Source organism: Marmota flaviventris, chromosome 3 (genome assembly GCF_047511675.1).
Source record: "Marmota flaviventris isolate mMarFla1 chromosome 3, mMarFla1.hap1, whole genome shotgun sequence".
NCBI classification, from domain to species: domain Eukaryota; kingdom Metazoa; phylum Chordata; class Mammalia; order Rodentia; family Sciuridae; genus Marmota; species Marmota flaviventris.
Genome location: NC_092500.1, coordinates 52,899,985 through 52,912,472, shown reverse-complemented (window position 1 = coordinate 52,912,472; position 12,488 = coordinate 52,899,985). Strand labels below are relative to the sequence as shown.

General features: G+C 36.9%; 1 protein-coding gene across 1 annotated transcript in view; it reads left to right on the top strand.

Annotated features, from left to right (window-relative positions):
- Window positions 1–12,488, top strand: part of Srgap1 (SLIT-ROBO Rho GTPase activating protein 1) — a 285,801-nt gene that overhangs the window by 171,174 nt on the left and 102,139 nt on the right. Inside the window, exons 5-6 of the mRNA XM_027928469.2 lie at window positions 9,788–9,970; window positions 10,446–10,574. Of these exons, the coding sequence (XP_027784270.1) occupies window positions 9,788–9,970; window positions 10,446–10,574 (312 nt within the window). The remainder of the gene's footprint in view (window positions 1–9,787; window positions 9,971–10,445; window positions 10,575–12,488) is intronic.

Genomic DNA, 12,488 nt, shown 5'->3' with positions numbered 1-12,488 from the left:
TTTAAAGTTGGAAAAGGCCTAAGAGATCACATGGACCAACCATCCTCCATGTAAGTGAAAAATCCTTGCCCAGGATCACACAGGCATGCACAGGGGACTGAGGGCTACACCCTCAGAAATCTAAGACAGGAGGTGCCTTGCAGGAACACTGGCTCCTGAAGATGGGGACAAAAACATTCATCTCTAGCAGAAAAAAAAAATAGGAATGACAGCCTGGATGCTATTTTCATATTCAGGCAGCTCCTGACTCAGGGTGGTTTAACTTGATTTTTGACTTTCTGACAGTGCCGAAACGACAGGCATTCAGTACAAACCGTACTTTAAATTTGGGATTTTGATGTTTTCTCCAACTAGCCACATGCAGTACAGTCCTCTCTCTTGTGTCGCTGGGCTGCAGCACAAGCTATCGCCCCAGCCAGCCGCACAATCAGGAGGGGAAACAACCAATTCTCTATGGGGTGCTACGTTGCCAGAGTTTTGGGGATATTGTGTTTTGTTTTCACATCGCATCATGACTACAAAGTGCCCATCTGTCTGTGTTCATGAGATCTTCAACACTTGATTATAAAATAGGCTTTGTGTGAGATGATTTTGCACAACTGCAGGCTGATGTAAGTGTCCTGAGCAGGCCAGGCTGAGCTGTAACATCATTCAGAGGTGAGGTGTATTAAATGCATTATTGACTCATGATATTTTCTACATATAATAAATTTATAAGGATGTAATTGTATTCTGAGTTGAGGAGCATCTATACTACTCAATGCCATCCTACTCCATTTCCTCTAAACCTTATCAAATATTCCCTTTGTAAAGGATATATTAAAATTCTCTTGGAAAGAAGCCTTCTGGCCCCAGAAGTGATGTGATGGGTCTTTCCTTCTGTGGTCGTGGCTCTACGTTTTCCTTCCTCTTTAATTCCACACTTGTCAGTAGTTCTGAGCTGTATAGTTTGATTTGGTTATTTCCCACATTGTGGTTCTAGAGAGAGAGACCTCCTGTTGTCATGTTGTCACCTCTAATAGATGAGGCCACACTGAGCATAGCATCAGAAAGGCAGAGTTTATAGAGATATTTTGCAACATAATAGGGCCAGAATCCAGGTGTGCTGTTTTGTAGACCAAAGCTCTTTCCTTTAAAAATGCTACTGTGTATAATTACTCCTGAAACAAAATCCTTAACACTACACTGGAGAGAATATAATTGTTTTCATGACTTTTATTAGCCTGACTTCCTCCCTTTGCAGTGTTCTCTGTCCTTCCCTGTGTTTTGTTCATTTTCTGCATCTCCGTTGCCCTGTTATTTGGTTGGTTGGCAGTCCCTGCACAGCAAGATACAGAGACCCAGACAGAGCCTTTTGTTCAAAGCATTTGTTTCGACTATAAATATAATTTGAGGATAAATTCAGACTGTTATGCTGATTTCGTTTCAATGGAGCCACAATGTACCTCAAGTTTTCTTGGATAAACAAGCTGAAAAGACAGCATTTCATCCTATTTGATTGTCATGTTGGCCTGTTTGTTCATAGTTATGGTTTCGATGTAAGGTGATGTGGGAGACAATGCAAGAAAGTTTAGAGATGAAATGATTAGGTTACGAGAGCCTTAACCTAATCAGTGCATTAATCCACTGATGGATTAATTGGATGGTAACTATAAGCAGGTAGGGTGTGGCTGGAGGAGGTGGGTTATTGCAGGCATATATTTGGGGGCTATATGTTTTGTCCCTGTAGAGTAGAGCTCGCTCTCTCTATTACTCCTGGTGCACGTCCCCAGCTGCTTTCCTCTACCACATGCTTCCACCATGATGCTCTACTTTATCTCAGGCTCTGAGGAATGGAGTCAGCCATCTGTGGACTGAGACCTCTGAAGCCATAAGCCCCAAAATAATCTTCCTCCTCTAATTGTTCTTGTCAGGTATTTTGGCTGCAATGGAGAAAAAGCTAATTAAAACCCTCATTCTAAAGAATGAGTGCTGAGATTCTTAACATATGTAAAAAGAAATATTGCTAACTTCCTCCCTTTTACCTTTTTAGAAATAATTATCCTTTGAATCATGGAGAAATCATTATTTATTATTAATGAATTCTTTTATGGTAGTCTTTTTCTCAAATTTCTGTAGTTGGCATTTATTGTGCAGTTATCATGTGTTAAACTCTTTCTTCTGTGCTCTTTGTGTGTGTTAACACATTTTGTCCTCCCAACTACCCTCTACAGTAACACTGGACGTTCAGTTTCACAATGAGGAAATTGAAGGCACAGAAAGATTAAATTATGTTGGGGTGAAAAGAACTTTCTGTCTACCTCTTGGATAATTTGAGACTATAAAACAGACAAATTAACAGGAGAGTATGTGAGAATCACACCAAGTATGAAAACTCAAAATTGGACCAGATGGTTAAAGCTTAAATACCTTCTTCATAGGGGGAGGGAACTAGGGCCTGTCGGTGTTTTGGAGATAAATGAATGAGCCTGAAGAACAGATATGGCGTGGCACAAAGTCCATCTGGGCTCTGGTGTGATGTTTGACTTTCAGTCCCTTCTGTGATGTGACTTTAATCTTCCTCAGTTGAGAAAATAACAAGAAGATAGAAGGCAAGTCCATTGTTCCCTTTTGGTGCATCCAGTCTTCAGGTAATTAGGGAGCTTTGGAGAAGAGCCCTTCCCTGCCTCTGCTGCTCCCCAGGGGCTCTCAGTCTGAAATCCCAAGCAGCACATTTTGCGTGTCATTTTTCTGAGCCTCAACAGTTACTTGGCCATGATCCCACAGCCAGAAAGTACAGAGGCAGAATTCAAGCCCAGGCAGGCTATCTTAGGGGTCTGAACTCTTAACCACCAGTAGAGTGCCTCTGAAGGTGACTTCTTCTAAAAATGTTACTTTGCAAATACAGTTAGGCTTTGTGAATTCTTGTTTTCATTGGCGTAAGAACATTCCAGACCCAGGGAGAGGAGATGGGCGTGTGAAAATTCATCATTGTGACAGTCCTAACTGACCACTTGTAGTCTCAGGGATCAGCACCTTTTTTAGCCCAGATGTCACAAAAGAGAATAAAAATTACTGTCTGGGGTCATGCACAGGACTTAAGTGGGAGGAGAGGGGTGGAAGACAAGAGTTCCATTGTTGATATTGGCTGAGTAGCATTCATGTTAAGGGTTGGTTTCTCCTGCCGTTACGTTCTTTATATAGATAAAATATATTCTCCCACCATTTTTTCTCCCTAAACTTAAATTTAAGCTGATTTAAAAGAAGCCACTCCCATTCAGCCTACCCTTAAGTCCACAACTGCCCCACTCCACTGCTAAAGCAGCTTTCTCTGTGTCTTCCCCTTGAAGCCTAGCACAGTGCCTGACATATGGACACTCAAGGGCTCATTGATAGATAAATAAATGCACGTCAGCATATATTACTCCCCTAAACTTGTGCTGACAACCAGCTAATTTAACAATAACTGTTCTGATGTCCACGTAATTCAACAATAACTGTCAATGTATGTTAAAAAATGTGTATACCTTGGGCTAGAATTGTGGCTCAGCGTAGAGCACCCGCCTAGCATGGGCAGGACCTGGGTTCCATCCTCAGCACCACATAAAAATAAAGGCATTGTGTTGTGTCCATCTACACCAAAAAATAAATATTATTTTTTTAAAAATGTGCATTCCAGATAGCCTGGAAGGTTTTTTCAAAATATGAATTCATGTAATATGTTTTATGAACAGGTAGGAGTCTGAGTATTGAACTCCTAGGCTTCCCTCCCTGATCTTTTAGATTCATTTTTAAGAGGTTTTTGGTTAGCCTGAATCTTAGCAGGAAACAGTGGGAAAATCTGACATTTGTCTGCCTTTGTTGCACCTCAGATTTCCCAGCTGCCTTTGAGAGATGGGGAAGGGCACCTGTGCAAAGCCAGGTAGTCTGGTCCCAAAGCCTGAACTCTTACTTCTACATCAGACCTTAGAAACTGCCAAGAATGAGGACTACACACTGTGCTATGTGCTTCCCTGCATTGCCAATTAATCCTCATTTGCCATGGAGGAACAAGGTTTAAGGAGGCTAAGAAACTGCCCGGTTAGGCTGCAGTCCTCGAACTCAAATCCAAGAACTCCAGAAGCCATGTTCTTCACCAGAATTGGCTGAGTCACCAAAGAGCAAGAGGCTGGAGACGGCAAGCATAAAGGTGCTGGTACACCATGTCCTAAGTGGCTTAAGTGAAGTCCTGCTGCTGCCCTGATCTAGAATAAGCCCCCAGAGTCTTAGGGTGGCTGAGCAGAGGCCATAACCTGGAGGGCAGGACTAGGGCTGTGCAGGCTCCTGGAAGAACCAGGCTCCTTGCATTGCAGCTGTAGGGGTTCCCTAAGGGTGTCCTGTGGCCTTTTCTTCTCTTTGAACCTGAGTACCTCCTGGGAAACAGTAGAAATGGGCTTCTAAGTCTGTGGTCCTACCCAGGTGGTATTGTTAAAATGGTGCTCGCAGACACAGTTATAATTAGAACCCTCAATACATTGATTATAGAAAGTAGATCTTGATCTTAGGTTGTTGAGAATTAAAGCAAACTAAATAATGTCATTCCTCAGAAGGGCTTTTAGTGATTGATGAATTTAGTGAAGCAGCAGGCTATGGAGTTAAGAAATATTGTCACGAACATATTGCTTCTCGTCCCTATCCTCTGCTGAATTGCCATAGCATCCCCCCACGTTTTGCTGAGGATCCAACCCAGAGCATCATGCTTGCTAGGCAAGCACTCCACTACTGAGTTACATCTCTGGCCTCCCACACCTTTTATTTTGAGGTCCATAAATTCCAACATTTATTGTACTTTGCAGTTAGTGAAATAAAACTATTTGTCGTCCCATTAATGCCATGCCAGGTGTTTAATGATGGTGCTATTTTTGGATGCCAGGGATGGAGAAAAACAATGCCAGGTACATAGTAGACATTTAATAAATATTTGTTAAATGAATGGGTAGACTGACTATAAAATGAGTTCCTGGCCTTCATGTGTTTCTCACCAATTGTCTATTTTGCCCATATAGTCTATAAAGCAATATTAAGGATTTAAGGTACTCTGACTTTGTTGTAACATGTGGCAGAGTCTGAAGTGCTCTCAATAAATTAAGTCTTGGCATCCTCCCTTCCCACTACACCTTCGCTGATGCTATCCTTGCTGCCTCAATGCCCTCTTACTTAGTCTCTGCCCACTAGGGAGTATCTAAGGCCCATGTTTCAAACTCCAAAATTGTAAACTCTTAGAAGATGGGAAGCAGGTGTTTGTAAAAGAGTACTCATCAGAAGTGATGAGCACGAAGCAAATGTGGAATCAATAATTATTTTTCTGATCTCTTTTCCTCCTATGGAAACAGAGTGACTGTATCCCCAAGGTCAAGAGGCCTTCCATCTGTGCAATGCTTTAGACTTTCCAAAGGTTATGGTATAGCAGTTCAGAATGCCTCATCTGAAGTCAGACTGTCTGGCTTCCAACCCCCCGTTATTCGGCCAGTTACCATCTGAGTGTCCTTAGACAAGTTACCTAACCTCTTTCTGCCTCAGCTTTCTCTTCTTTACAATAATGGGAGAAATAAAGTTATCTACCTCATAAAATTACTAAAAGAATTTAAATAAGTTATTTTGTAAAGTGCTTAGAATAATGTCTGTCACATAGTAAGCATTATGTAATGCTTGTCAAACTACATATATACATATAGATCGTGCATGTCTATATTGGTGGTATATATTCACATACATAGATATATACACATACATAATAATTATGTACTCGGTAAAGTTTAAGTTAAACAATTGTGGACACACAATTTGGCATCCACAATAACTTCATAAGGTGAGCAGAGATATTAAATAATTTCCTCACACTTGGTCATTGGTAGATCCATTCCTCTAATCCATGTCTTCTGATTCTGAACGAGAAATCAAAAAGTAGAAACTATAGCTTTTATCCACTGATCTTCCCCCAAACATGTAGTTTTCAGATTCAAAATTATTTCTTTACACCAACCGTTGAAATTTACTATAAGTATTTTAATTATTTTGATTTAAAGCACAAGAATTGTGTCAGACTCAGGATATGAGCCTTTCAGTAAAAATTAAAAATAAATAAATATATATATATAGAGAGAGAGAGATAGATATATATAAATATATAAATCCATGATGTGGGTCACTTTTTATTTGACTACATTTTTCCTACAATTGAAGAAAGATAAATTGAGTGTGTTGAATGGGGAATTATGTTTGAAGTTTTAGTAGAGAAGAATTCAAATTGGAAAATATACAGTTGGACTACATTTAAATGGATATATGTCTGTCATGCCATTTAGTATGCAAAGACTTGTGTTTGCATTAAACTGAGGGAGAAGCAGTTACTTTCCTGGCAGTATATATTCAAAATGCACCTTTGAAAAATAAAGGCATTTTGTTCTTCTCTGGCGGGAAAAAAAAAGCTGTTATTTTATTTTAAATACAAGACATATTTGACTTCTGTCAACGGCTTACATTTTAATAATGCAGTTTGTACTTGCATTCATTATCTGCAATTAGAATTCTTGAAAAGCTTTTAGCATTTTTCTCCTGAACTTTTAAAATTCATTCATCGTTACTGTTAACATTTTAGGGAACAATGATTTTATAAGTCCAATTGGAAAACTAAAAGAAATTTGTTGTCTGAAAATTACTGCTGAACTAGGTAGAGCATCCTCAGCTCTTATGCTGAACCTCATTATGGTCAGATATTTACACGCTTTTCATCATAGTATTGGGTCAGACTCCAATGTTTTCCTTTTAACCCACATTAGTTAATTAGAAATCCTATGCCAGCAGTCAGCTCAGTCTTTCTTTTATACTAAGGCTTAGTTTGTGCAAATTACCTGCTTATACTAGTGCCCACTATCCAAGTAAAACAAGAGTCCAGAGGACTCATTTCTTTGTCATGTATTGAACGGAAATATTTCTCAGATACCCAGAATTGTCTGATATGTCTTTTCATCCAGGTGTGGTGGGAGTCATGTGTTCTCATTTCTTTCTGCCTCTCAGTTAGCAAGAAGAATACAAACAGCTAAGCAGCTCTGTGAGTGGGGCATCTGTGCGCATGTGTGTTTGAGTTTTTTCACCCTCTCATTTTAAGATGTAACTGGAACCAGGACCTAAATGGTATGTGGGTTTGCTTCAGGCAGAGAATATAAACAGAGCCAAGCCTAGCAATGCAAGGTGTGTAGTGGATTCATTGACCTCGCTGTTTGCCCAGCTGCAGGGTGACTCCCTTCTCATTCCCCAGCTGCCCAGCTCCTTCCCACTACTTTTTTATTTTCTTTTAAACTGGAGTAGCCAACCAAACTTCCCCCGGATAGGTTTGATAATTACTAAAAACAGACAACTTTCCAATGACAGCTCAGAAAAAGCCACCACTGCTGTAAAGTTTAGCCTTTACTTTGTTCTCGTTCAGTACTGCCTTTGCATTTTTAAGAAAAGACATCATTCGATTTTTTTTTTAATAAAAATAAGTAAAGGCTCTTCACCAAACCCAAGTTTTACTCTTCAAAGTAGTAATCTTAAAAACATGTGCTGTTGAACCATATGAAAATATCAGTTTTCCAAGTTTTTTAAAATAACCTACAGAAACAGCAATTTTATGTAGTTCAACCTAAATAAACAACATTTGTTCCAGAGATGCTTCCAGGCTTCACATTGTATTAAGACTCATCTTTTGAAGTGAGAAAACTAAAATTTATTACTTTAAAATATTATATTAGTCTCAACTTCTTAACAGCTATACTTGAGCTATAAAATTGAATAACTTTTGGCTACTTGCAGATGACATGAATCTGCCTTATAATTTTTGACATATTCTATGAGAAAGTGCCAGCACTGATGCTCAGTGTTGGGTTCTAGTTCCAATATGTTCCTTGGTACATTGGTGTATCACACCTATGTGTGTTGGTTTCTTTCTTAAGGAATATAAATGCACAAAATACCCAGATTTCAGAATTTTCCCAGGTGCCTGATTCTGCAATGCACATTAGAATTATATTGGAAAACTGATTTTTAGGTAAAATCTCTAAAAATCTGTGACTATTTTATTCTTATGTATCAGAGAACACAGAGATTATATGTAAATGTTGTTACAAGAATAAGTAGCAAATACCTTTACTCATTTTTTGAGAAAATATTTATTAAGTATGTTATCTAAAGTACTTTAGAGATAGATCAGTTTTATTATGTTTCTGTTTTTATTAGTAGAGCGTAAAATTGGCAGAGCCTCAAAAATTTACATATTAACTCTAACCCTGCAATTCTACTTCTAGAAATTTCTCCTAGGAATCATGACATAATTTTGTCCACAAACATTTTTGTAATAATAAGATAACCAAAATTTTTCATAATTGAGAATTCATTATATAGGTTAACAACTTGCATGGAAAGATACATTACAAAATGTTCCATATATTCCTAAATGTTATTAAAATATAAGTTATGTATAATTCATTTCCAAGGGAAGAACTAAGATGAGATATACATGAAGGGTTTTCAGCACAGCTTTCTTTATAGAGCAAAAAATTGAAATAATCCTAAAATATTCAACAATACTGTTTACTTAAGTATGTATGGACATTATATAAAGAAGTATTATACAGACCTTCTTCTTATTTGGAAGAATATTTAGTGATATAGAAAAATATTCTGATATATTAATTAAAAGAAGACATTAAAAATTGTACAAAAATGGGCTGGAGTTGTGGCTCACTGGTAGAGCACTCGCCTACTACATGTGAGGCACTGGGTTCAATCCTCAGCACTACATAAAAATAAATAAATAAATAAATAAAGGTATTGTGTCCATTTATAACTAAAAAAATTTAAAATAATTGTACATGTAGGATGATCCCAAATATTTAAGGGGAGAAATAAATATGACATTTTTAAATGAAGAAGTGGGTGTGTGTGTTTTTATAGGTAAAAGACTAGAAGACTGTATACCAAATCTTAACCATGGTTTGCTGTGTATTTTATTTCCTGCTTTGTATCATATATTGTCTACACTGAAATTTTTTTTTTTAATTTTTTATTGTTGGTTGTTCAAAACATTACAAATTTCTTGACATATCATATTCCACACTTTGATTCAAGTGGGTTATGAACTCCCACCTTCACCCCATACACAGATTGCAGAATCACATCAGTTACACATCCGTTGATTTACATATTGCCATACTAGTGTCTGTTGTGCTCCGCTGCCTTTCCCATCCTCCACCATCCTCCCTCCCCTCATCTCTACACTGAAATTTTAAGTATCACTTTGTGATCAGAATAAACAATGTTTTTAAACTACAACTATATATGAACCTTAATATTTAAATTTGGTATTTTGAAAGGAGATTTTGTGTGATAAATTCCTTTTTTCCTATCTAAGCTGGAGTTTTGGTTGGGTTAAAACTTATCCATGAATAAATAGTTTATTCTGCAAATTAGTAATGCATGTGTGATTTTAGAGAAACACTTTTAAGCTTAAGAGAACTTTCTGAGTATGTTGAAAAGTTTGCAAAAGACTCTTAAATCATTTTTTCATCAAAGCCTGTCCCCTAAGTGCCTCTTCCTGGCAGGTGAATTTGCATATTTGTTTGGTTTATGTAGAAGCAATAGGCCATAATTCATGTATTTTACTAACAATCTGTCTTTTTCCTGCCAGTTGGAAGGCGATATTTTTAACAGACACATCATTTAATGGTTTGCATTCACTCTGTAAGTTACAGGCAGACATCTTTTAACAATTTGGGTTACTTTTTCACAGGTGATGAAAACATACCACATGTATCATGCAGAGAGCATCAGTGCAGAGAGCAAGCTGAAAGAGGCTGAGAAACAAGAGGAGAAGCAAATTGGGAAATCTGGTGATCCTGTCTTCCATATTAGACTAGAAGAGAGACATCAGCGGCGAAGCTCTGTAAAGAAAATTGAAAAAATGAAAGAAAAGGTAAGTGAAAATATATTGCAGAGCCCTCCGTCTTCAGCGAGGAGCTAATAATGCACTAAGAACACTGCCGCAAAATCACTGATCTATGCACATTGTAAATTATTGTGAAATGGCACGCATTTCCTCCCATGGGAAATAAAAATGTTTAAGACACATAAAAATCATGTGATAACAGCTGGACATCATTTAGTGGTGAATGCCAAGTATTGAGTATAAATGTGGAAAACTTGAACGGCAACAAAGAGATTTCATTGCAAATGGGCCTGAAGCCCAAATACATTGTTGTTATTCCCCATAGCTGGGTAATTTTAGTTTGTTATTTAAATCAATTTCAGAATGTACTTTTCACAAAGACTTAGAGGGTCATTTGTATATGTGGAATAAATTATTTAGATTAATAAAAATTCATATATGTTTCTCTGTCTTATTTTAAAATGGCTTTGTCTCTCAATGCCTGCATCTTCTTCCTTTCCAGAGACAAGCAAAGTATTCAGAAAATAAGCTAAAATCGATTAAGGCACGGAATGAATATCTCCTAACACTTGAAGCAACTAATGCCTCAGTTTTCAAGTACTATATTCATGATCTTTCGGATTTAATTGATGTAAGTAATTATGGTTTTTATGTTTCCATATTAAGATGGAATTAACAATAGCTTTCCTTCATTAACTGGAAAACACCATTCTTGATTAAAATAATGTTATTTTATGTAGTACTCAGAAAAATACTTCCCATTCCACTATATGGGATACTTACACACTATGGATTCTAAGACATTTGTTTAAAAAAAAAAAAAAAAAAAGCGTGTATCTTAAAACCAGTGATAATCAGGTGATTAGGGTCTTTGAAGCTGCAAGTGCCTGGTGAGCTCAGCCAGAAAGGGGACCCAGCCATTTGCAAATTATGCAGTGTCATAGCCCCAACCATTCATTGATTCAAAATATATTAATTGGGCTCCTCCTTTTGTGATATGCTGAGGCCCTAAGAAGCCATGTAGAAGGCTTAGCCTCTGGAAAATAAAATGGAGAAGACAGGTGTTAAGCAAATGACTACACAAGTGATTGCTCTGTGACAATCATGACAAACACAGGGAAGCAAAACTGGCACACGAACCACTCTGACAGATTGTTCCATGTCTCCGTACTTTCTTGGGATATGGAGTAAAAAAAGCAGTAATTGGGCTCATTTAGAATTCTCCAAAAATATATCCACAATTACATTCATACAGCATTTGCTGCCGTTATTCCACAGTGTTAGGCCTCTGCATCCTTCATCCTTTCATTCATAAAATGTAGCCTAGTGATCATGCCAACACTGTAGGAGATGCAAAGATGAAACAGACAAAAACCCTGTGCCCCCAAATGCCAGTACCTGAATTTAAAAGATAAAAGTGATAAATGCCATAAGAAAAGCACAGATAAAGTCGTAGAAGTTCCAAAGCTTGGCTGCTGGAGCCTCACTCATATGCTACTTTGTATTGATCGCATCCAACAGCCTTATGATTTTATGAAATTATACATTATGACTCCCAAAAGTTGTCATAATGTAAACATACAGTAAGTTAAAGCAACTTAATTTTTATGGCGAATTTAATGTAGTTAGCTATTATTTTAGAGAGATAATTTGAGACTTTTACAAAACCATTGTTGAAAGGGAATTATTTTTTTAGCTCATCAACACTCTGATGATTTTCCCCTTTTATTTTAGTCTTCAAACAACTTTATCTTATAATTTTTTTCTAATATAATTTTTTTTCTGTAAAACCATGGAGTAATAAGGAAAACCAAGAAAACCTTTTTTCTCTTTTTATTTGTTACTAGTATTTCAGTTGAGTAACTAATCCCTTCATTGTTTTAAATGCAGAAACTTTTTGTGGATATTTTTTTAAATTCTTTTCTTCCAGCACTCTGATGAAATACAAGAAATTAATTCTCTGTTAGAGTGCTGCTAAGTTTCCTTTTAAAAAAAGAAAGAAAGAAAATTCTTTAGGTTTCCTGAATAAAAATAAAGAATAATATGGCTAAGAAAGACTAATAGAGAAGGTGAATATGATCAGAGCACAGTATATATATATATATATATATATATATATATATGTGTGTGTGTGTGTGTGTGTGTGTGTGTGTGTGTGTGTGTGGGAATGTCACAAAGAAACCCATTATTTTGTAGAAATAATATATGCTAATAATTGCTATTAAAAAAGAATTTTATGACCTCTTGTTTACAAATTCAGATCCATAAGGTTTCTATAAACTAATTTGATGTAACTTCTCTACCTAATTTTTCATTTCAAACTTAAGCTAAGCCAGTTTTTGCACACGGAAAACTTTCCAAGTATTCGAAAGTATTTCTTTTATACTTACCAAGTACTGTTTTGGTTGATTACTTTTTGCAGTGTTGGGACTGGTACTGAGGGCTTCACACATACTAAGCAAGTGCTCTACCACCGAGCTATAGTTCAGCCTTTATATATATGTATACACACACACACACACACCGTATACACATGTATGTATAT